At 38.1% G+C, this 26,900-nt stretch overlaps 1 protein-coding gene across 2 annotated transcripts in view; it reads right to left on the bottom strand.

The window, feature by feature from the left end:
* LOC132110835 (eukaryotic translation initiation factor 2-alpha kinase 3-like) overlaps positions 1-26,896 on the bottom strand; it is a 29,492-nt gene extending 2,596 nt beyond the window's left edge. Inside the window, exons 1-14 of one of the 2 annotated variants that reach the window (XM_059517842.1) lie at positions 26,383-26,896; positions 10,838-10,967; positions 4,873-5,067; positions 4,613-4,743; positions 4,305-4,410; positions 4,119-4,217; positions 3,848-4,013; positions 3,390-3,530; positions 3,182-3,304; positions 2,851-3,077; positions 2,635-2,747; positions 1,892-2,014; positions 1,645-1,794; positions 88-769 (exon numbers count right to left, since the gene is read on the bottom strand). In XM_059517842.1, the coding sequence (XP_059373825.1) occupies positions 88-769; positions 1,645-1,794; positions 1,892-2,014; positions 2,635-2,747; positions 2,851-3,077; positions 3,182-3,304; positions 3,390-3,530; positions 3,848-4,013; positions 4,119-4,217; positions 4,305-4,410; positions 4,613-4,743; positions 4,873-5,067; positions 10,838-10,967; positions 26,383-26,675 (2,679 nt within the window). In that variant the 5' untranslated portion in view covers positions 26,676-26,896. Of the gene's footprint in view, positions 1-87; positions 770-1,644; positions 1,795-1,891; positions 2,015-2,634; positions 2,748-2,850; positions 3,078-3,181; positions 3,305-3,389; positions 3,531-3,847; positions 4,014-4,118; positions 4,411-4,612; positions 4,744-4,872; positions 5,068-10,837; positions 10,968-26,382 lie in introns of both variants that reach the window. The other variant, XM_059517841.1, reaches the window with a different exon arrangement.
* Positions 26,897-26,900: the final 4 nt, after the last annotated feature.

Here is a 26,900-nt window from a genome sequence, read left to right as displayed (position 1 = left end):
GAAAAAAAGAAAGAAAGAAAAGAAAATGAAAGAGCAGTCTGCTTTGTTTCCTACTCACTGCAAGCACGTTTCCTTTTCAGCACCTACCTTAAGATCTCTGTGCATAAGCCCTTTGCCATGCAGGAAATCCACAGCTTCTGCGATCTGCAGGAAGATGTCCAGACACTGAGCGTGTTCCCTGAGCTCAGGCAGACACCTCTGAGCCATCCAGTCCTTCAGGTCCTCCTTCCTGCACAGCTGCATCTGAATGTACAAGAAGACCTTGGGTGTGAGCGGGGGCCGCGTGGCAGGACAGGGGGTGCTGGGGGCCAGGCTCAAAGAGGTGGGCCTTGAAGGTAAGGAAGCGGGGGGTCCCACTGATACACTACTCTGAGGTTTGGAGTCAGACTGTGAAAGGCACGCAGGTGGCACTGGTGTACTTCCGTCACTGTCATTGTCCTGGTGTTCACAGCCCGAGTCCTCGAAGACGATATCGAAGGAGGAAGAAGTGCAATCGCCGTGAATAGCTGTTCGGGGAGGGCAGAGCTCAAAGGAGTGTGGGGAATCTGAGACCTCCACGACAGCATCTGGGTCAGCCTGACTGTCACGCTCTGACATCATACTGTCGGGCCCCAGGCCCTCCACACACACCTGATCCCCGATGCACACGCTCATATCCCCACCGGCCGCACACATGCATGAGGAGTCCACTGGAGAAGGAGTGACCACAGGAACCTTAACTGAGAACGCCTCCATGTGGTCAGGAGAGCTCAGCAGCCAGTCAGCGCTACTGTAGAAGTTAAGAACAGGAGCCTTCCAGTAAATGCCCTTGCTTCACTAAGATACACCAGATTTTATTTTATAATAAAAAAATAATTCACTTTTTATTTGTTGAATAAAAAAAAAAAAATTCAAAAGAACATTTCAAAATAAATAAAAACAAAAACCTTTTGTAAAATTATAAACGTCTTTACGGTCACTTTTCAATCAATTTTAATGCGTCCTACCTGAAATATTTTTTTTTAATCTTAAAATCTTACTTCAAACTTTTGAATCATGGTGTATCATGGATTTCCCCAAAAATATTAAGCAACAATGATAACATTATAAGAAGAAATGTGCTAGGCAACAGATCTGACTTTATTTTAAATTCAATGTAAAATATTTTATAATTACACCAAGAGAAATGAACCAAGAGCAAACATTACCGTCTACAGCCGCGAGAGGGCGCTCTATGCTGCTCAGTGCTCCTGTAGCCTACCCCAGAGTGCCCTCTCATGGCTGTAGATGGTAATGTTTTCTCTTGGTTCTTGGTTCTCTAAATAAATCCGACTTATAGTCCAGTGCGACATATATTTGTTTTGTTCCTCATCATGACGTATTTTTGGACTGATGCGACTTATACTCAGGTGCGACTTATAGTCCGAAAAATACGGTAGTATGATTGAAAAAGAAAAAAAATTTAATAGACACCGTAACCTCTCTAAAAATTCATAACAATGAAATATTGTATAACTTAAAAAAAAAATTGCTAGAGAACTTTTTCACGACTTTTAAAGGCCTAGAAATCACCATGACTTTAAAAATTCTCTGGCTATCTATGACCGCAACAACCCTGGATTTATCAAAAGTCACCAAGTTTATGTTCAAGGCCATTTTTCGCACCTGGCGTCTTTGAGCCAGCATTTGTCCATGTCCTCCTGCCAGCCCTGGGGTGGACTCTCCTGCCAGGCGTTGAAGTAACGGATGATGCCTGGGTGTTCCAGCTTAGCTAGAGCCTTCACCTCTCGCATGACCTTCTCACGGGCCAGTTCCCTATAGTCACAAACACAGCATTAAAGACAAACATACACACACCTGTATCCCAAATGAAGGTTTTTATGGAGCGCTAATGTTTTGTGTTGATTGATACCTGTTGGGTAGACGGATCCTCTTGATGGCATAATTGCAGTCGTCCACTTTGTTGCGTGCCTCAAAAACAACACCAAATCCACCACGTCCCAAACATTGCACTGGCTGAAAGTCTGTCAAGTACCTGATACACACACAAACACAAATCAGTTAGGAAAATATTCCTTTGGACCTTGCTCTGCTGCTCTGAATCACCGCTGTATGTTGTACAGAAGTACAGTTGTGTGGCAGTGTTCAACTGAGCTCAACATCAAACCTACTAAAACAGTTACATACTGTATAAATTAGTCATTTAAAACGCCACTTGAAAACAATCAAACTGCATAGCAAGTGCACTCGAGTCATAATAGCTGTGCATTTACTCATAAGAATTTACAAGATCACGATGCCATCTGTGCATTCCACATTCAGCAACTGCAAGTCTCCAATGTACAATGTTCAAGCAAGTGTAAACTAATTTAAGAAATGGGTTTGAATTTCCTCATTTTCAATTTTCCTCACGTTGGACACATGTTCAACCAGTGGCGAGAGTATCTATGTTTGTCCAAATAATGGAAAATGAAAACGGGCATTATTTCTGAAAACATTTTTTTTTAACTACTACTAGTTGTGCGAGTTTGCTGTAGTGTTTATTATGCAGAGTTCTCCAAAAATTTTATTAAATCATCCTACACTAATAAACTTACAATGGACCCCAGAGCAATATTAACATAAATATGAAATTCTACATCCATGCTCACTTACCTAGAGACATATTCAGAGGGACGTGTCTCTGTGACAACAATTTCTTTGGGCTCTGTAACATCTAGTTCAAACTTGCTGTCAGTTTGACACTGTGTCTCAGACTCCTTTCGTTGCTGCACAGATGAATTAAAACAGAGCAACAAACATGACTTTTCACTGACATTATTTTGACACTATAAAAAACATGTCATGTGTGTATTAGGAGTTTTTGTTTACCCGCATGTATGCTGTGGATGGGTGGAAGAACTTGCGGACAATGTAGGTAGTGGCAGCGATGCAGAAGATGATGGTACCCAGAATCTCTTTCCACCACGGCAGAAGCAGCACAGGGTCTTTCCTTCTCACCTGTGACCCTTGTCCATCTTTCTTCATCAGAACACTCACTGCCGTCTCATCACGCCGGTTGCGGTAACGAGGACTGTATGGAAAGTAGTATCCATTATCTGCATTGGAAAACAGAGAAGGTGATAAGCTCAAATTCTCTCTCAAACCACACATTCACAGTCAAATCAAGTGCTGAAATGGCCTTAAAGACTGTTGTTCTTACCATACGGGTACTGCAGTATTGACAAAGCTCCATTACTGTACTCCTCATGAGAGAATTTATCATTATTCAGACATTTATCAAACTCCTCAGAGCCCACCAGGACTGGAGTACGGGAAGGGGAATCTAGGAGGAAATGGACAAGTGTTATTGACAACATCACACTGTCGTTAGTGCATATATTTGTTTGTATGATGTGAAATATACTCACGGATGAGGGGTTTCCATTTAACCGTAGGTGGTGGCATCGTGGGACTGTTACTGCTCCAATCGTTCAGAGCTTTGGGCTTTGATGGAAACTTCTCGGAGATTCTCACAGAGGACTGGAGGTACAGCTGACCCTGAAACATTCCTTTAATGAGAGAGAAAGAACATTTTAGAGTCCCATTACATGTCTCTATTTCTCAAAAAAAAAAAAAAAAAAAAGAAATGAACAGAATACTCATTTTAGCTGAGCAACTGTATTGACTACATTTAAAGCTGGATTTTCAAATTTTGAGTAAACAGTTATTTTCTTTTAAAGTCAAAGTTATAGCTCTTGTTTTATCATAATGGTTGACTGACAGGTCAGGACGCGTATTTAGACCTGACTATTAACTGGTTCAGCCAATACCAATTTTTACACCAGATGTAAACATGTTCTCTTAAACACTGTCAAGTGTGTGTTACCCAGGTAAACGCTGGACTCCATGGCCCCGCGGGCCTCCTCCATGATGTCATCATCCTCCTGAGCCTCAGTCTCAGTGTGGGAGTTATACGAGGTGTCATCGAACAGGCTAATAGGTGTCACCTTCCCCCCTCCTACCAACCACGCAGAGGCAATGGGTGTGCAAAACTTTACAAAAATGGAAAGAAAAGAAATCATGAGAAATGTGACTTTGTTCATCATCAGTTTCAGCTTAGACTCCAAATGGCAACAAAACGGGTTGAGTTGTGTTACCTGATGCTCCCAGATCAGCTGTCCTTCTGGTTTGTTGCTGAAGGCCATGACTTTCCAGTCCGGCACAGAAACCTTAATGACCAGGTCTAAGCCCTCTACCTGAGTGTGCGAGTTTGGATGTGCATTAGCATGATTTTTGGTTTGTGTTGTTTCCTCTTGGATGACGCGTTGTGCTTCATGTCTGACCTCTCGCCATGTCTCCCCATTAGATGCCTCCCCCTCCAGAAAGTTAATGTTGGACTGGATCTCTGGGATGAATTTTAGCTCAAAGTTTCCCACGCTGAAGTTCCATCTAACAGGGAGAGAAAACAGAAAACAACTGGCATTTTACCTGGACGTCTAATATTCTACAATTGTTTTTCAATATCAAACTTCCAAACTATGCGATGCTGAAACAAGCTAGCATATCATGCATCCAATCCACCTCTTGTGACTTTTGAACTCAAAAGCAAGGTCACATGAAGTGCTCAACAGAGCCTGTGGATATTTCTTACTTCTCAAACCCGTTCCGAGGCCTCACAGCTCTGACAGTTTTCTGTGTTCTCTGGAGTAACAGTACGTCCTCCGGCTCTCCTTCCTCATCCCCCCACCGACTGCAGCCCACCGCTGAACAAATATACTTCAACTACAGAGAAAAAGAGAGGGAGGTTAAAGCTGAAAACCAACACTATGAGATAAGAGTTTGCATAGTGTCACAGCACATCAATCATTTATTGTTCCATAAAACAAGTGAAATAAAAAGGGTTTGAGTTACCTTGCCGCTGTAAGCACCAAGGCCATACGTGGTGAGGGTCTTGCCCCCTACAAGCACAGTGTCCTCTCCGATGCAGTACGAGGAGTCCAGCAGGGACTCAACACTGAATGGAACAGCCTCCATACTCTCCCTGTCCCTGTTCCACTGAAACAGAGCTCCATCCAGAGAGGGAATGAACATCTTGTTCCCAAAAATCTGAAGAACAGTAATAGGTCATGACAATATTATTATATTTGATCTGATTGTTGTGGTAAGAGAGAGTCCAAGTGGCACATGATTTTTATCCTGGGAAATATTTCATGTTTTCGATTATCAGTAGCAGGGTGAATACAATGAACAGACCCTGATTAACAGAGACCGAGGGACAGGCAACACTGAGACTGACCAATCAGCTTCGAGTCTGTGTGTGCCATTATCACACTGTATGCCATTAACATTTGGCGCTTGGTCTACTGTTGTCCGAAGAGTTGCACAATCCTACACCTCCTTAAGGATAAACATGGACAAATGGGCACAAGTATCCTGACCTGAACACGCACACACACACAGATAAAAAAGAGGGCCATTATATAATGATATTGTAAGTGACCCTAATCCAAAAAGAGATTGCTGCTCAAACAGACGCATTAGAAAACAGATGAGATCAATGACTTCCTGTTGTGCTAAATCTAACCTGACAACTGGTACGGACCAACAGGAAGCTGAAACACCATGAGAAAGCAAACAGCCGCTGTGATTGGCTGAGAAATGAGGGGATTAGCTCATCTGGTCATCAAGTGTTGGTGGATGGGGCTTGTGAAGAGCTTGCAGTGGTACTGAGGGTAAGAGGTTTGAAGAGTGTGTGTACGCACTGCAATTAGGGCTGCACCATTATGACAAAAATCATAATTGTTGATTATTCCCTTGAAATTGTGATTATTAATTACGATGATCACAATTTACACTCAATGATGTTTATACCATTTATTGATGCAACTGCATGCCGTATTTTATATGAAAATAAAAAAGCTGAAAACTCTCTAACTGAAAAACCTTTAGTGCTTTTCTATAGTATTAAGCCTGAAATGAAATCTACACGGGATTGGTTTCTTTATAATACCATTCATATTTATACTTTTTTATATAATTTTAAAGTTATACTAAAATTAAAAGAATGGAAAAACCCTTAAGATAACATGTAGAATTGTGCAGAAGAACATAAGTGGAATTTGAACGATTAATTGCTGCTTTAAACGATTACGTAATTGTAATTTCGATTAGAAATCTGATTAAGCTGCAATGATGACTCATCACTGTGCTACACTGTTATTCCATCATGTGATGTATTTGTCTGATCTCCAGCTCTATAGGATCTTGACACTGGGTGAGACGTCAATCATCCTCAGCCCAACTACATTCTAAAATCAATAAACAATTAAAGCCAATCAATTTGAAGAGCACAGATTTATCCCCAGCCAATCAATGTCCAGAACTTCATTAATGCCATTAGCTGTAAAAGAGTGCGTCTGAAAATCTACAGTGTCAGCTCCACAAAAGGACACATACATTTAAATACTAGTACGCAAGCAAAAAAATTGATTGCTTTGTCTCAATTAATATAACTATATAATAATTATATAATATTTTTTTTAATTATATAAAATAAAAATCTCAATTCCGTGGCAAAGGATACAAACTTATTTTAAAAACTACATTTATTTCACATTTATTTTATTTTACAGTACATTTATTTTAAAGAAAGATAACAAACAGAGAACTGATTAAATGTGACTGTTAAAGCTTTATTTTTTTATATAACTCATACTTAGTAAGTGTGTGCCTGTATATACTTATATATTTTACATTACTTTTAAAAAAATTCCAGTGTCCAAATAAATAAATACATACATACATACATATATATATATATATATATATATATATATATATATATATATATATATATATAACAAGGAGGCTCCTGAAGCCTTGAAGAACATGAAATTTAATGTATTTTCAGAGAATGAATTTTTATTACAAATCAAGAAGGGTTTTATTACTTACATGAAAGGAAGACTAGCTTTTAAACCGCTTAACTGCAAGCTGTAAATGCAAAGGGTCAGCTGCTTTTTACAAAGTGTGTAATTTAACCTCTACAGGATCTCATGTCAATGTGCTCTGGTATTTAAACAAATGTGAATCTTCTGTAAAAATACTCTGGCATCCAGTGCATGGAAATTTGTGCCATAAGTGGACCGAAGGACCAAGCTTGTACCCCGTTATTGAAAATGCTCTCTCTGGCGGATATTTGACAAAGCTCTTTTTGCACTTCAGTGGCAAATCTGGTGTCAACAGCTCATGTTTTTAATTTAAAATGCCCCAGAGGCTGTAGTTTTGATGGGCCTTAATAATTAAATCGAGGCTTCAGTTTCCTTCAAATTGGATGATTCCTACTTTGCCATCATGTTCATTAACGAGAAGGGAACATTTAGACTAAGAAAGCATGATATCAGACTGAAGCCAATAGCAACCCAACAAGAATTAAATACTCAGTTCAGCTGTGGGCAATGACTTCTGGAATCTTGTTTGACACATTCAATTTGAGAGATTTAGCCAAAGGCAGTCTGGCCCTTGTCTTATGGGATCACAGCAGGTTTGAGTATGAAGTATGTCTATGTAGGCAGGATATCCCTCTGTACTCATTGACCTCCCACAGATGATAGCGCTCCACTGAGTCTGACACATAGCATTACATCAAGCTAGGCGCAATCCCCTCTCCCCTTCCTGTTCAACTGGAATCTCTCTGTCTCCCACACACACAAACATATTTCACACTTTTCCTGGCAGGCTGGCACAAAAATTACTTTAGTGCATCCTTCATACAGTTTCAAATCAAATAAACATATTTAGGTCTACAGATGACATGCAATCAAGCAAAACAACAACCCAAACCATTTACAGTTTAACTAAAGTAATAAAATCATTCAGTTGTTACATCAATTTGTAGGCCAACCTGTAATATATGGGTTTCTGAATGATTCAACTTGGAAGTAAAAAAGGCCTGTGGTTAAGTATGTTGTAGAGAAAACGGTGGAAGTCTCTTCTTCACATGTTGTGAAACACTCTCCTGACAATTTGCCAAATTGTTGGCAAGTGCTTATGAATTTCTATGATCTCATTTGTGTGTTTTATGATCTGCTTTCACCCCACTGAGATTTAGACTTTAGGGTGGACCCTTTATTCTTGATTTTTTTCCTTTTTGTTTTAGTACAAATAAAGTTGTACAAATTCACATGAAATCGTTTTTATATTGGTGCTTTTTTTATATACGTGTTGTCATCCGCTCTTCCCCAAAATTCTCAAATATTAATATTCAAATACATAATAAATAAATGAGTAAATAAAAAAAGGTAATGAATGAAAGGGAACGAGTAAAAAGAAAACAAATGTGTGGATTGCATATGTACACAGAAAGCCTGTTTTTTTATATAATTAAGGTTTTTTTACAGCTAAAATATAAAGTGAATAAAAAAAACGTTTTTAATAAATTTAATTATTGAAAAATAATGCACGCCCCAGGGTGGTATTGCAGGAATAATGCAAAGCATTACACTTTGGTGGTGCATCATTTTTTAATAATTAATCAGCCTGTCATCAATTATTCTGCTTACCGTATATCTTGGTTACCTCACCTCAAGACATTTGTCAACTATTTTATGCTATATTTTATTATTTATGCATGTTTTTGTTGTTGTGCTCAAGGAGTGAATGTAGAACTACTTTTTTTAAAAATTCATCTCATCCCAAGCTGCTAATTTAAACATAGAACTAACAATCTGTCTGGAATCTGGAGCCATTGATAAGCAGCCCATGATATAATAGGAAATTAAGAAAATTGTGTTTATTGTGTATTGCCTATAATTTATACTTATTTAAATTACAAAAATCATTGCATCATAAAATGATTCAGTTTTTAAAAAATGTCAAAATGCTAAATATCTTAATGTTAAACATGCTTCTAAATATAATTTACAGAAATATGTTATTTTCATCATTTCATTGTTACACTTTACATGCATTTACTACAACAATAACTTATGCATAATTAGATGCAACTTACCCTAAACCAAACCCTCATCCTCCTAAACCTATGCATATAGTAAGTACATGCAGTTAATTAAGATTACTCTGTACTTATAGGGATAGTTCGCCCAAAAATGAGGTGTAAAAAAAAAAAAAAAAAACACTATATAAATACTGTTCAGTTTCTTGCACAGACTGTTCAGTCTTCACATATCAATGTATCATCACAAGCCCAGGGTTTAATATGGATTTGTCTGTGCATGTTGTATTTTACTCTTATAGATTCAGTTACCAATTGCCATGCATTGTACGACTGAGAGACTGCAACGACTGATGCTAAAAATCATAATCTGTGTTCTACTGAAGAAACAAAGTCACCTACATCGTTGATGCTCTGGGGGTAAGCAGATAAACATCTAATTTTCGTTTTTGGGTGAAATATCCCTTTAAAATGTTATGCTGTAACAAGGACACTGTAACATAAACAAGAGGTCGACTGATGTATTGGTTTTGCCAATTAATCGGCAGCGATAGTTGATTACCAGAATGATCTGCAAAAATCCATGCAGATAGTTTTCACCAGGTTGCGTTTCTGGAGTGGCTGAAAAGGTTTGCGGTCATTTAGTGATGTTATGTTCGTGAATGAATTGTTCTTTTTGAACGAATCTTTTAGGTGAACAATCCAATCAAACAAAAGTCCTTGTGCACTGAATAGTGTGCAGATATAGCAGATTTTCAGATCATTGGATTAATGTGCCTTAATTCACTCTGTAGACTAATAGATGAGAGGGGGTTTATTTGTTTGTTTGGTGGGGGGTCAGCATTCTTATGGATGACATCATCCCACACATAAGGCATTACCTCATTCTTCAATCCTCTCAGCATGACTCACATCACAATGTCAGTGGCATCCCTCTCCACCCCCCACCCCTCTTTTCCTCATTCCTCTCATCTTTCACTTTATTTCTCTCCATCCCACCTCCCCCTCTTGTTGGGACAGGGAGTTTCTGCAGACAATGTTGTTTACTGCTGGCCTCTCTCCTACTGTTAAGACATGCTATAGGTGACTGCTTTCTACTGGAGCCGTGGTGAGGGCCAATCAAAAGGGGGCAGACTGCTCTAATCACTGAGCAGAATGCCTTGCAAGGCACCAGCTGAGCCAATTGGAATGGCTGGTTGCTAGGCACCCAGAGGTAAAAAGGGAGGGCAGAGGAAGATTCTAGCCAATTGAGAGGCTGCTCCCACAGCAGCAAGGCATTTCAGGTTACCGCCAAACCAGACAGGGGTCAACACAATCACTCGCACACATGCTCATTAAGCAATATATACACACACACACATATAGAGTAAGAAAAGGAGAAAAAGTTCAAACAGATCATGACATCCTTAGACAACACTAATTCTTAGCTTTGATCAAACACTTCTGTAACAATGTACAAAAATCTAATTATAAGCCTGTTAGTGCAGAGCCAATATTTTCTCAGTGTGTTTGTGTAAATGTATGCATGCGCACAGGTGCATAAGTGCTTCTCTGCCAAACGCTCTTCCTCCAGGCTAGTCTTCTGTCTCTAGAGAGTAAGAGTCTATGATCTGTGTGTGTGTGTGTGTGTGTGTGTGTATGCAACTTGTTTCAGATCCAATTTCCTCTGGGTAATGTCTCATTCTCTTTTGGGGTATAGAGGTTCAAACAAACATCACCTTTTCCCACACACAGGTACATACTTACTCAAATTCTTATGAACAACAGACAAACATGTGCAGTGAGAGAAAACCTTATGTTGCATCACAATACAAAATACTACAAGAAAGTGTTTAACACTTCTAACCAAAAAAAATATATAAATATAAAATGATATTTGTTAGCTTGTGTGTTTTAAAGGTTGTGAGAATCTGTGTTCAGTACCTCTGGTTTGCTGAGGCTAGAGGACACTAGAGAGCCTGAGCCCACATCCAGGTCCCACTGCTTGCGTCCCTGGTTCAGAGGATCCAGAGCGGCGATTCTCCCATCGAGTGTGCTGATGACCACCAGAACCCTGTCAGACACATTAAATACACAGGTTCACAAACAGTGACTAGGGTTTCCATCACTCTATACTGCGCACTGGACATTTGTTTGCCTGAGACATGGAATGTATATGAATTATAGCCAATATACATTGTATGACCAATAACAATACATGACCAAAATAGACTAAACACTATTTTGCCAGAAAAAAAAAAGAAACTAAAATACTTGTACATAATGTGATCCTTCTAAAATTTGCTGAAAATGACATTTAACGGTGTTATTAAATTATTAGTGTTTTTAATGAGTGATTACATTACAGGGATGCACCGATAGAAAAATTTTGGCCTATACCGATAATTCTTTATATGTGAAAGCCGATAACCGATATGTTGGCCGATAAATCTAAATCCAAATTTTTTTTAGAATTTCTTAGAGCCTGATTACAAAAAAAAAGTCTCACCATTAAAGCCATTTAACACTTCAGCATAAATCAAACATAAAGCAGCCTTATAAATAAATAAAATAATGCAAACAAGTCCCTAGACAACATTACTTATGTGCAAAAAAATACAAAATCATGTGCCATTTATAAACGGAATAGACTTTGCACCAACGATGAAATTATTTTAATGAAACCATATTGTTGATGAAAATAAGATCGTTATTATTAACAATATATCAATGATTTTGAAAAATAAATATCTTAATACCATTGTTTCAACTATAAGCATTTCTGTTTAAGCTGTGTGTGCAGTTACTGAAGAGCTGAATGAACACCAGTAAACTGAAGCGCTTTGTTAGTGATGGGTTAATTATTCTATATGAGGATCATATTTATACAACATAAAAATAATATGACTTATAAATGCTTAAAATGACGCAAATGCAAAAGTGATCTTGATCTTCTTCCCGTAACAATGCGCTTAAACACGGCAAATAAACCCAAAGTATTCACAACTTTTATTGGGGTAATAATCTCTTTATAATGTTATGCATATGACATTCCCAGTTAAACTAGGTATTAATGTTGTGCACTGCTGTTCGCACTGTGTGCGCTGAAGCTGAAGAGCTGAATGAACACCGGTAAACTGAAGTGCTTTGTTGGCAGCTTATTTAACTCAAGGAAAAGCATAATATTAGATTAATCCGATACGAGATTAATCAGAATTTTATACAACATAAACATAATATAACAACTTATGTAAAAAAAAAAAAAAACGCAAATGTACAAGTGAACTAAGTTAGTTAAGTGCTAACCAGAATAAAACTTTTGTTGTGGATGCTCTTCCTGCAACAACATGCTGAAACATGACAAATTAAACCAAAGAATTCACAACATTTTATTATAAGTGTTCTCATTATAATTTCATATATATGATTGTCCTAGTTATAATGTTGTGCTCTGCTGTTTGAACTGCGTGCGCTGAGCTAAGATGATCAGAAGTAAACTGAAGCACTCTATTAGTTTAAAGGGTTAGTTCAGCCAAAAATGAAAATTATGTCACTAATGACTCACCCTCATGTTGTTCCAAACCCGTAAAACCTCCGTTCATCTTCGGAACACAGTTTAAGATATTTTAAATTACGACTTTATTCAGCATCGTCTTCTCAACAGTCACAGCAGTCGCGCTCACAACAGACCCGGAAGAGAAAACAATGCTGAATAAAGGCATAATTTGTGTTATTTTTGGACCAAAATGTATTTTCGATGCTTCAACAAATTCTAACTGACCCTCTGATGTCACATGGACTACTTTGATGAGGTTTTATTAGCTTTCTGGGCATGGACAGTATACCGTTCATACATTTTCAAGGCTGAACTAACCCTTTAACCAAACACATTCTACATGTGATGCATACAGACCTATATGCATGAAATAAACACAATATCACAACGTACGGTTGCACAAAAGGCTGCAAATGCACAAGCGAGCTTAATTGGGTTCGATTCACGCGTATACGCGTTAGGAGTCATTTTCTCTTGATAACCCCTAAAAGAACTTAAATTACACTTTCAGTTTTGATCGTACAGATAAGAGCAATACATCAATCAAACCTGTAAAGGGTTTACTTTTATTTGTATACAGACATGATAACAACAAAACTTTGTGCATTTATAAAATAAAGATAACAAACAAGGTGTGCTGTCTGCAGCCTTGGTCTGCGGTGATCTTCATTTAGAAACGCGTCATTAAAATGAACTGTAACTCAGTGAATACTCAACAAAGAGACATGAGAGAGATATCTATAGAATATTGACATGTCTACTTTTAAACTAAACAAGTGCCACCGAAAACAAATATTCTGTGATAAAGTAATCCATATGAAAACAATGCTATGTCCGTTTTTCAGGTCTCCCTATATCTTATTTTATCTAATGCGACCACGCCCACACGCTGAACGCCATTTTGAGATTCTAATGTTTCACTGAAGCGCGCGGCTTGAATACGCCCATACAACAGAAAAACAAAGCAGCAAAACTGTTCTTCAAATTTTTTTATTTTACTGTTTGCTTCACGCTGTGAGGAGTAAGACATTATTCACCCCAAAAAGATGTGATGGTAATTACCTCAGGATTTGCGTTTTGGATTTCCTCAGAAAAAAAAGAATGAAGTGCTTTATTCAGCAGAGATCATAAACATGAGTAAGTCTTTTTTTATTTATGTATATACAGTACTTGTACTAGTTTTCACATAACATGTAAACATTTTACTAGTTAGACTTTTTCCAAACTATAATTCCTGATTAAGTGTATAATCAAGTGAAACATTATGAAGTTTCAATAACAATATACACTATAGCCTACCATTCAAAAGCTTGATGTAAATAATATAAATGTAACAAATGTATCAAACAATGCTGTTCTTGCAATTTATCCCCAAAAAAAACCTGAAAAAAATATTCTCAGCTCTTTTCAACATTAATGATAATAATAACAACAATAGGTTTTTTTTTTGTTTTGTTTTTTGGTAGAAAATCAGATTGTTAAAAGGATTTCTGGAGGATTGTGTGACTGGAGTAATGATGCAAAAAAATCAGCTTTGAAAGTCAGCTTTGATTGTTTCTAATAAACTGTTTATCTACACTTGCAAGTGAATATTAAATTATTTTGTGGGATAATTAAATATATTCAAAATAAACTACAAACATAAAAATATATACATTTATTTTGTCCTCACACTCTTTCTTGCAACTCTTCCCGCTCAGTGACACAAGCTGACTTAAAGGCTCATTATGCAGGCCTTTGTCTTCTCGGGTGTAAATCACAATGATATTCATGATAGTTGACGCCTACTCGCATATTACTTTTACAAACAAAAAGTGTCTTAGAAAATTTAAATCAATACATTGTTTTCTTTGAGTGAGTAAACAAGATGATTTTCACATCATTTAGAAAGAAAAAAGCTCCAATTCTCAAAAGTCTCGGGAACCAATGTTCTCAACGTGTTTTATGGCCTTATTCAAGTGTTTTAACATTTTTAGTTTTTCACTAACCACGCATAAACATTGTTTTTTTGAAAACACAATCATGTACATACATGCTGCTCACACATTATTATAGCCCAGTTTGTGCTGATTACAGTGATATTAGACTTTAGCCATTTAGATGTTTATAAGCAACTGAAAAAACACAAATGTCAGGGCGTGACAAAACTTCTACAGGCCACAAAAATACCCTTAGACTCCAGAGGGTTAACTGTGCTGGTCATGAAGGTGCAGCTCCGTTGTGAATGCGCTCTTCCCATAACAAGGCGCTGAAACATGGCCCACAAAGATTCCATGACAATATTTAACAGTAATGTTCTCATTATATCATGACAGACTTGCCCTGCACATTGCACTTCACTGTATTTAACGTTTCAAAGTGATTCCATTAATATTTCAAGAGATTAAAAACCATCATGGCAAACAGTGCGCAATCTGAATTGTCTCTGCAGGAAATAATACATTATCTATCAGATTTAATATATCAGCAAAAATTTATTATCTGTATCTGTATGATAACGATAACATTAAAATGAACATTTACCGGCCTATACTGGTATGGTGGCCGATATGTTGTGCATCCCTATTACATAATATATTTTGGATACCTAGATTCTGAAGTAGGTAGTGAAGCTTTCCACACCAAAATATTTGTCAAAAGAAATCATATAAAAAACAAGTGCTTACAATGTCACGGTCAATATTTTATGTGCAGGGTGGCCCATAACAAATACAATGCCAAAATAAGCATAATACAATTTAATGGTGTTAAAATAATTAAATAAAAAATAATAATAATTTTACAATTTTTTTTAATCTAATCAAGGTTGTTGTAAAATCATTGAAAGTATGCAACTGTTTATTATCTGTTAAGAAGGCAGCTTTTGGTAATAATTTTGGATTTATGACAAGGGCCAAACTGAAACAAACTCAAATGTCTATAATGTCGACAATTGGCCAAAAGAACTGGGAGATTAAACGGTGCACACACCAAACTATCACAAACTTTTTGATCTTTTTTAGTATGCAGTAAAAGCTAACACGAACTGAAGTCTACAGAGGACACTTCATGGCTAAAGTGCCAGGGAACTTTTTAATGGACACACACCTGCAGGGTAGAGAGAAGGACTAAGAGCGAAGGAGTCGCTTTGATCAAGTCTAAGAGAGTTAACATCACATCCCTTCAGACATCAACACTGTTGAGGTCAGAATTTAAGAACACTTCAGTTCTGCTCATCTCAATGCTCTGGTTCAACACCGTATTTTCTCATTCTCCAATAGGATTGAAGAGCAGAAAATGCTATAGCACAGCACTCCTGATTGGCTGACAGGCCCCTCCAAAAATATGAGGGCTTATTGGTTGTTGCTAAGCAGTGGCCATTCTGAGAATGAATGGGGACACTACACAGGTCCCACCCAGACAAAAGAGTGATTGAGGGAAAGAAAAAAAAAAGACAGAGAGAGAGAGAGAGAGAGAGAATAACAAATCCCATTTTCTGGATGAGATCAAAGAGTAAGTGTATTCCACAGGCTGTTTTACCTCAGGAAAAATAAAAAGAAGAACAAGGGACTTAAAATAGAAGAAAAAACACTGGAGACAAATTGTAAAACTAAATTGAAAGTCAACAGTTTGTTTGTTTGACATTACAACAATTGTGTAGACTATATTACAACTTAAACTGCATAAAAAGTGCCATGTGATGTAATTAATGTCAATGAGCATAGAACGAATTTCAATAATTTTGTGATAATGTAATATTCTAGGAGTACACTGAAACTAAACTCGTACTCTTGTAATCCAACATTGTTTTCTTTTTCTTTCATTTGTCATTTTAATATCTGTTCACATTTAAATGACTTTTGTCTTATTTTATTGCACTTTCATTTAATTGGATTTTACTGCACTTGCATATCTTCACTTTCTACATTGTTACTGTAGTATTTGTCTATTTGTATATTTATGACCATCAGCAGGGCAAAGTAATAGTGTTGAATAAAAAACTACATATCATTTTAACGTTACAGTAAATGTCAATATTATACACTAATATTTTCAAGGAAATTAAAAATGTATATAATGAGAAAACGTTAATGAAGAACACAAATGTCTGAATGTAAACTGTGAAAGGAGGTTTACTTTATCTTACAGATGTTTAAAACGGTGCCTGAACTCAGAAATGACACGCACCCTTTTTCCTCTCTCAACATTATTTTAATGCTGTTTAAACACACTAAGCACTTTACACACAAACAGATCCGTAAGTGCGTGTCCACACACTTGTGATCCCCACTTCTCTCTCTCTCGCTCTCTCTCTCTCTCTCTCTCTCTCTCTCTCTCTGAGGAAGTCAAGAGATTCTCAACTCAGACCTAATGTAAACAGACTGCATGGAGGAAGGAAAAAAAATACTAGAGTATCTGAGGGGTTTGGTCCAATCACAGCAGGCTTTCCTCCTCCTTCAGCCAATCAGGGATTAGATACGTTTCTGCACTTTCAATCAGAAACCACTCCTTTACAAAACACCAGCCAATGAACATAAAAAGCCCACTGTAACCATGCCACAGCCAGCAGCTCATATCAGCCAAGTGTGAGTTAACAAGTACCACTGCAAAACACACACATGCACAATAGTTTCATGGGGAGCATGTGGCCAAGTTGTGGAGGAACACCCCTGTAGAGAAGCCACAGAATCCATGACAGGCTAACAGAGTATAGTAGCACTTTGTGCAAACGATTGTTCAAAATGGACAACATGCAGAAACATAACACAGCAATGAAGCCTACAACAATGTCATTCAAGCAACAATTCACTCAGGAATTAAAAACCTGTCATTCTTTACCAACCCCTACATTAAAAAAAAATGTCCAAGCTGCTATTTTTCATACAATGAGAATAAATAGGGACTGATAAGTTTGTCAAGTTCCAAAAGAAACATCCATAGAGTCTTCTAAGGGTGCAGTCATACATTGTATATAAGTTTGAAGACCTTAAAATATGTGAAGCTGACCAATATAAAGCTGCTTGGTTTGGAAGACACCAAGTAAGTAGAGCCTCATACTAGGAAGAGGAAAAACTAGGAACGCCTTATTAGGAACAGACTGAAATACAAGTTATTGACTTAAAAATTAACACTGACACTCTGTTTAATGTCCTTTTGTACTCTGCAAAAAAAAAGCTGACAAGTTTGCATGACATTAGCAAATGATGACATTATTCCTTTTTAGACTGACTTCTCCTGTAGCATGAAGACAACCAGATAATATTGATATTTGTTTATAATTTAGCCCCTTCCTAGCTACCATGGTCATATTCAGGTGAGAGAGGAAGGGAGGAAGGAAGGAAAGGCGTGTTCCAGGCTAAAAACAAGATTAGTATGGATATATTTTCACTAGCTGAACACTTTGAGTGCTTGAGAGTTTCACTCTCTGTCAAGCGATCTGTATTATTTCATTTCAGTTCAATGGATGAGCAGCGCACCTGTTTTTGATGCACCGTAACATAAACACAAACATGATGTCCATAACTGTATATATCACTACGGAAAGAAGAAACACTCACCAGGACATTCAATCCTTCAGATGCACATACCACAAGGAAAAAGTGCAGTGTGTGCTTTACTTGTTGATTGTGTGGTGGACCACAAAACTGTGACTAACTGCATGACCATGTGTGTGCTAATAAAGGAGTAAATGAAGGCAAAATTCTAATTTTGGGATAAACTATGACTATTAGACTAATGCAACCCATTCAAAAATAAGTTTCATTCATTCTTACATTGTATTTATGGTGGTCTTCATCATGCAGTTTATTCTCCATGTATTGATTAAAGCATTTACTCTGTGTCTGTGTGTGTGTGTGTGTGTGTATGTGTGTGTGTATCCTTAATCGGTCCTCTGACTCCATGTCACGTTCTGACACGCCCAAGCTGCTATCACCATGCAGAACTATATGCGCTTCTGACATCTCAATTGGCATTGCTATATTTGATCCATCGTGCAGAAACTTCACAGAAAAGCATTTCTAGCTGATTTTGATAAAACTAAACTAAACAGTAAAGCACACCTGTAAGATTTTTCAATAAGCTCTGACACTCAATTTTTTTTAAAACACCAACTCCTCCACCACACTTGGAGAAAACTTGGAGAAAAAACAAAAACAAAACAAAGACAGAACATGCAAGGCATGTGTCACACAAACTAATTCCATTATGTACAAGTCACTGTTTCTTTTCTTTCCTCTTTAACTCTCATCATCTTCCTCCTGTTTCTATCTCTCTAACGTGCGCGGTGCAGAGAAATCAAAACTCTGTCACATGGTGCTGCTCTTTTCCTATTGGACGAGGCCTGGCCTTCATCTAGGTGGCTGATTTGTTGTTGCTAAGCAGTGAGGAACCAAACTACAGGAAAGCAGAGGTCCTGATTACAGGGTCCTAGTGCCTTCAGTTTTGGGTCTCGAAACCCTTCTCGTCTCCCCAATCTCTCTCTCTCTGCCACACCTCTCCCATCTTCCCACCCACTGCTGCAGTGCAGTAAGGTGTGTCCTCTGCAATGAATAAAGAAACAGCTTAAAGGAATCAAACCATAAACAGAGCAAAAATCAATCAAGACCGGAGCGAGTCTTGCCACATGGCTACGAGTAACAACATCGAATCGATTTGCTTATAATAACTTGCCGTTCATTAAACTGGTCTTGTTTTAATGGTTTGAGCTGCCTGTGAGATATTTCAAAAGTGTTCACCCATGTCAGCTGAAGTGGAAAAGTTTGCATTAAAACATTCCAAGTTTGGTTCTGATTACAAGACGATGAAGTCTTTATCACAAAGTGATGAACTTCACTCGAGATCAAATGAAATGGATCTGACAGTCTCTCGCTAGTTATCTAACCATCAAGTCAGACAAAAAAAGCTCACAACAACAACATGCACAAACTCTACCCTTTCCTTCCCTCCTGTTCTCTCTCTCTCTCTCTCCCTTTCCCAACTCAAATTCTGAGCACTTTTTCCTCCCATTCATCTAATTGGCCAACAAGTGTGCCAGCTCAGCTCTTCCGATTGGCTGTTGCTAAGCAGTAGGCAGTTGGAGCTAGACGTCTGGCAGAGTTTGCACCAGGCAGTGAAGAAGCGGCATCACCGTGAGTGTGTATTTGTGTGTGTGTGTGTAAGTGAGGGCACCTCGAGCGAAGTGTTCCTTCCAAAAGGTCCCTCAGGAATCACCAGCAGTCCAAAAATACACACACCGAGACAAAGCTGAGCTACATTAGTCTATAGGCCATACCTGAATTGTGCTCACCAATGGAACCACCAAACCAATTTAAAAAAGGGACACATTGTACCAAAATTGAATTTTGTTATCAGTATATTCAAATAGCAATTGTGTTGCCTAGTCTTTACTCTAACAGCAGCCTGGGAATTGGTGCCTGGTTGGTTGCTTAGTTTGGTTGGTTCATCTGAGAGATCTATCTTTACAATAGGTTTCTTGTTTTTTTTTTGGGGGGGGGGGTTCACCATCACTAGACTTTATGAACTGAACAACAGAAAAAAAGTTGATGAGAGCATCTTTATCATAAGTGCTCCCTACAATCTTTGCTTTTGTTGTGAGTAGATTTCTCCAGGGTTAGACTCCCATTTGCCAGTCGACCATGCTGTGCAACACATAAAACTGTCCCAGGAGAACACCACCCCCCAGTAAAACTGTTCCATATCACGGCGAAGGCCTGAGGGTGTTGATCATCACCGCCGTGTTACTGAGAAGTGAGCTCAAAGGTCTGGTTCTTGCATTCATGCATTATCAATAAAAGCCAGACTCGTTTTTTTTATTCATATGTGATTGACGGTTGCTTGAAGACTGCACATAAATGCATGAGATGGTTTGATATTGAGGATCATGGGGTAAACATGGAGAGGTGCGAGTGAGTGTTTTATCTTGGTAGCAGGTGTGAAGGCAGCTGCTACTCTCACCCAGTAGAGATACCGAACCACTGCAGTGTTAAACACACTACACAGTATTCCCTCGAGTGTGCATGACACATATAACTATGCCACCAGAAACAAAGACCAGCCCCTCCTTCCAATGATATATGACTACTGTCAAGACCAAATCCCAGGAACTTCACATTAAAAGCACAATCGCTGAAGTTGCTTTTAAAATTGCATTTTCTAGCAGGCTATTCATACATTCAGATAAAGCATCATTGCACTGATCATTTGCAACAGTGTATGTGAAGGTGAACCCCAACTAATTTTTTTCCCCTGTTTCTAGGTTAAACAAAATGTGTGGTTGGTGAAGAGTTGCAAGAAGCATGCATGTTATTTTTAGCCATTTCCTCTATAACCTGCAAATGATATAAATCATCCCTTCATTAGGCTGTAAATATGTAATTAGGTGACTTAACACAAGAGGCATTCAGGTGTGCAATTTACTGCTGCTACATATCCATCACCAATGCCAGAGCAAGTGCAGGTCTCATTCATTCAGAATTTTGTCTTTTGAGCTTTTAATAAAAAGGGATAGTTTAGTCACAAATTAAAGTTATTGAGACTTCTGTGGAACATAAGAGATATTTTGAGAATTTGTTTCTTCCATACCATGGAAGTAAGGTCACAAAAACTGTTTAGTTACTAAAGGCCGGAAGACACCAAGCTGATGGTCAGCCGTTGACCTAATGAAGGTGGTACAGACAGAAGGCTGTTTAAATGTTATGTGATCTTTTCCAATTATTCTAATATGTGAATATTTTCATAACAACATGAGCTGCTTAAAATTATTAAAGTTATCAACATCACGGATATTCAAAATGGTAAGCAAGCACTGATTTTTTTTACATTTCATGTATCTGTGTTTATCTTTTATATCTTTGTTACGGTTTCTCCTTTGGAAATATGAATATATACTATTGATAGCTGCTGATATAGACAGTTAATTCCTCTCACGCATGCGCAGAACACACAGTAATTTGCCATTGGCTGTAGTCTGTGTGCTGTGTTCGAGCACAGCTTTTTGGTCTGACACTGCCGACATGAGGGGACAACACTGACGGCTTTCATCGCTGCTAGTTCTTTGAAGTCGGCTTGGTGTTTTCTGGCCTTTTGGCCACGTTCACACATCAGCAGAATGTGGTTGTCAGACCTGTATTTAATTTGAGTCCTTATTACAGTTACGTTCACACACAAAATGGTTATTTTTCAGGTGTGACAACCGCATTCTGTAAGCGAACTCACACCCTTAAATTTCCAGGACTCACAACAGCATTCTCGAAAAACTTGCGCTGTGTGAATGGAACAGGACTGGACAACTAGTTGTCAGTCACCTCATAGTCCAAGAGAGATGCTCTGCTGCACAAACATGTGTTTTCATGTGTGGTTTCAGTAACTTGCAGTGATGGAGAAATGAGCTGTGTCTCATCTGAAAGTTTTAGATCGAGTCTCCACCGGAAACCGCTCCTGTCAGTTTAAGTAGTGGTCAATGGATATATAGGCAAGGCCGATATATCGGTCGATATTTGGCATTTCGCAAATAATTGGCATCTGCCAATAAGTTTTTCTGGTTGGCCAATGTGCTCAAGGTGGGACTTTTATTTTGACAACACTAGAACAAACAGTGCTCACGTCTCACTCTTGTTTACTGTCGTTGTAAACAGTTCTGTTTAAATACAGATAGAAGTTGGTCTAATAATCAGATAGAACTGTTCAACAAATGAATTAATGTATTCAAAAAGTATTATAACAATTGCTTTTATATTATTAGTAATAGGCAAACATTATAATACTTTGCTGTCAGCATTGAGCAAATACGCATTTATTTCATTTAAACAAATCTTTGAAAGACTAATGAACATTTAATACCACAAACCTTGCAAACTTAGTTGAATCTAGCTGTGAGGTCTTGTGATGTGTGCATTTTTATCCAGCATGATTGCGTGTTCTCTGTGTGACGGTTGGTCCGTGTTAATTGACTGCTTTAAACTTGAAACTCATGATTTCAAATTATGCTGCGCTTTATGCATTTGCCCACTGTCATATTCATGTAATTTTCACTGTGTGCTGTATTTAAAATGAGTGTTACCCTGGCTTTATTTGAAAAATATGATTCCTAAATGCACACAAACCTCCCAGAACACTGAGTGCCCTGTTGGTTATGGTGTTTATTTTTTATTAAATATTTATTTGTTAAAAATACTTTATCATCCAAAGTATAGGTCTGTTTATTTTACACATTTAAATTTTAATCCATTGTCAAATTAATTAAAACTTCTTAAATATTAATTAAAATGTAAAAATTATATCGGCTTTATATTGGCTATCCCCCCCCCCCCACTTTCCAAGATATCGGCATCGGCTGTCAAATAAAACAGTATTGGTCGACCACTACTTAAGACCTTTTTAAGACTCTTACCATACATTTTAAGACCTCATCGCCACTTCAAGTTTTAACGGGTTACATTGGCGACACTTTAACTTACATTTAATATATACACTAACTATAAGATGCATATACCGTGTGAATTCATTGTCCTGTTAACTCAAGAGAGCTTTATTATCCCTCTTCATTAAGTTTTTCCAGTTGTTTTGTTTATTGGTCTAATTTTTGTTTCTTGGGTTGCATTGGTTAGTCACTGAGTTAATTGTCTCGTGCTTAATTCCCACCCTTCTGAATTATGTTGTATTGATAAGGAGTGCTTGATTTGATGGAGACTTGAGACACAGGGTCAGCACTGCACCTGATCAAGTCTGAAGGATCATGGAAGGTTAAATAATGATCACAAATATTACATACTTTTAATTGCGAATCCTGTGCCAGAAAAAAAACAGCCCAAAGTAGCGCAATGACCATGTCCCAAATATCAAAATACGTAATTGCCATCCCTAAAATACATTTTACAGTCATTGTTATGCACATTGACCATAAACACAGCTCAAATGCTTCCTACTAGTGGCCCTACTTCACAAAACATTTAGCACAGTTTTACTACAGGTAGAGTGCTAAATGTTTGAGTCCAAGCATTTCAGTCAAATGAAATTTATGCAATATTTCAAACCAGGGAATAATCAAACCATGGCAACATCGCAGCCCAGTTTCACTCCTCAACAGATCCTGAGCCCATTGAGAAATATATTACGTAAGATGTGCTCCCTTACACAGTGCGCGCGTACAATCGTGATGAAAGTGAACTGCGACTTAAACTTAAAAAGCAATTTAAATACCAGACATATTGACAGTGACATCCTGATGCATGAAAAATTATATACAACGTTTGGGGGAGCGGACACACAAATTGTGAGAGCAGATGGTAATGGTCAGAAATTCAGCGAGAGTGGAATCAAGTGCTATCACACAGCGGTGCATACACTCATTGAGCGGCGTAACAGATGATGTCTATAAATAAACTACACAGAACCCCACTATTCGGACAAACACACATAATGAAAAGATTATACTAAATGTGATACCTTGGAAAATGGCATTTAAGACTTTAATGTTTTTTAAGGGCTTTAATTTTCTCTAAATTGATTTATCAACATCTAAAACTTTTTAAGACCATGCGGATATCCTGGCTACTGTAAGTTGCTGCGTGAACAGGACATTTCAAGACTCACACCTGTAAGTAAATGCAGTTGTCAATCCCAAAAACAAAATAAGATGTTTTGAAGAATGTTAGGCTTCACTTTCTGTGTTCCACAGAAGAATGAAAGTGGTCAGGTTTGGAACGACATGAAAAGGAGTACACGATGACTTCATTTTTATTTTTAAGTTAACTTTCCCTCAGGGCTCCAGAGTGCACCTAAAATGGTCTCATTTGTGACCCAATATATTAATTTGTGAGTGATATTCTGCTGAGTTTGCCAGTGGCGACTACATTCACTTATATGTTATGATCTAAAAATTTGCATTTAATAACTTTTTTCCTGCTTGATTTGCGATAATATGTTTTGTAACATAAACTGAGACCATGTGCATCAAATTTTTAGAGGAAAAGTCTTCATCTCTGTCGAACAGCAGCTAAAAGCAGCTCCAGTTGTGGCAGCATTAAAGAGACTGAAAATGACAGAGACGTGAAAAGTACAAAAAGCAGTGTCCGTTTCGTGCACAACTTCAGCAAACTACAACAGGTAAATCTGTCAGCTCAGCTGTGTGGACATTAGTAATACTGTTAACAATTCTCATTTATAATTAATACTAATATGGCAGTATGACTGAAATGCCTTTTTTTGGTCTAAAGTCCTGCCCTTAAAAATGATATATAATACCATAATTATATTATAATATTTATTTAAAAATAATAACAATATAATATAATATTAGCACAAACGTATTTAATTCATCAATAAAATGTTTCTTAATTAGGTGTCAAAATGTGTCTGCTTCAACACTTCCTGAAAGTGACAACATAAATCTGATTCAAATCTATATATAGCAGTTCTCAGTAACAGAACTGTTAATCTTTCGCCTTTAAAGGTTTTCAAAAAAATCTTCAGCACTGGCAAACCGTATCCACCCTAAGATTTCTCGCTGTAACTCAAGGGAGGGTTTTCTGCTCCTTCTAGTGTTATTTTCCATCTTTGGCATGCAGTCTGTTCTAGGCACCCTAAATGTGTTGTTGCTTTCCTATTTGCCCTTTTTTCCTAAAGCCGGAGTCAGTAATTATCAGGACCGGACTCTGGTCATGCCAACTTGTGCTTGTTTGGGAAAATCCTCCATGAATGGGTACGCCACACATCCATGTGACACTGCGTGTTGACAATAAGGCAAGGTGTGACAAATTTTTTACTGCAGTGGGTAGATCAGGTGTTCTCAAATGTTATTATCAGGTCCTGTGACATATTTGTAGAACCAATATCTCCACCCAAAACAAGGAAAAACTTGACAATTATTACAGTCAGGGACGGGGATAAAAAAAAAACATTCACCTTAAAGCACTAAAGTTCTTAATCAAAATGCTGGGTTAATTTTTTTTTAAGTTTCAATTAGTTTTAAGGAAGAGCCCCCGACCTCCTCCCTCCTATTTGACACAACTGGTTCTCTCTAAGATTGGGAAAAAGGCTCGGATGCTATAAAACACACTGATATCACTGTCAGCAGAGCAGAATGAATAATTCCCGTAACGAACAAAAACAAAACATCCGGAAAGTTGGAGTGCGCGTCTGGGCGCGCTGCGCAGCGGTTTAAAGTGCGTCAGCGCAGCATCCAGAGACCGCAGTCGACTGATGGACACCGGCTTCCTTTGTAATAACTGTAGCATAAATAAAAGAACTGTCTGAATTAATATTTCCCAAACCTAAAAAATTGCATTCTCAATGTTAACAGTTCAAAAGACTTCTCTCGTTTAATGTTACCTCTTTAAATGTGTTTTCAAACAATACTTAAGTCAGACTCACTCAGGCTGACATGCATCGCACGCCCACACTCAAAAAACTGCAGCAGTTCTCAAGACAGAAACAGCCGCCTCAGGCTGCGATAGCAGTAAAACAAGTTTGAAACTCCAGAAAAACAGTTCCGTTTATATAACATAAGGAAGTCTGAATATACAAGGTGCTCTTTAAATTCATAAACGCACTGATGGGCGACAAAAGCCTTCCGCTCTCCCTCTGAGGCTGCTGTCATTCATCTGGATCGCCATAGTAACAGAGAAAAATCCCAACCTGTCAGATTTTTGCTAACAGCCAAAATGTAGCCATTTCATAAATGACAGCGTCAAGTCGATCTAAAATGAATCGCAAGCAACTGTCATACGGATTTAATTTGCTAGTGTAAATGTTTGCACATATTTATTCTCTATTCTTGGCCCAGCAGGGAGAGGTCGACTGCTGCAAACATCCGACGTCACGAGCTCCAGCTCAGCTGCCCAACGCAAACTTCACTGAAGTTGTATAACACAAGCAAAAGCAATGCGACAAACTAAACGTATCACACCCAGACAAGCGGAAAACTTTATGCTATGAATCGGTGGAAACTGCCTACCTCCGCTGCTTGTAGAAGTTTGCGTCGCTGTTTCCAGAAGGCTCTTCGCTCTCCCCGGTCGAGCCGTACTCGACGTCCTCCACGGTCACTTCTCCGACCCCAGGGGCTCCTCCGCTGTCCAGTGGTCGCTCCATAACGGCAGCATGTTCCGCCGTGTCGGTGTTTGGCGTCGGAGCCACTTTGAGTTCTCTCTCTGCGAGAGACTGACTTTGTAAAGTAACCGTTAACGTTCCTAAAACAAGCAGCAGCAGCAAAGACGTGCACACGTTTCCAAACTGAAAACCCCTTTCCATTGGGACAAGTGGCACATGAGTAAATTAGTTAGGCAATCACATACCAAAATACAATGCGGATTTTAAAAACTAGTCTATATAAAAGGAGTTTTACTCTTAAATTCGTAGGCTATTAGATCTCTTTCCGTTATCCTCCCTTAACGTAAACATGCACTCAGCAGCACCATGTTATTCGCTTTATAATTGACTTTGGCCGTGCCGTGGTAACATCAAGCCCCGCCCCGT

The sequence above is a fragment of the Carassius carassius genome, chromosome 30 (genome assembly GCF_963082965.1).
Source record: "Carassius carassius chromosome 30, fCarCar2.1, whole genome shotgun sequence".
In the NCBI taxonomy this organism is placed as follows: Eukaryota; Metazoa; Chordata; class Actinopteri; order Cypriniformes; family Cyprinidae; genus Carassius; species Carassius carassius.
The sequence above is the reverse complement of the archived record's forward strand: the minus strand, read 5'-3'. Positions and strand labels throughout refer to the sequence as shown.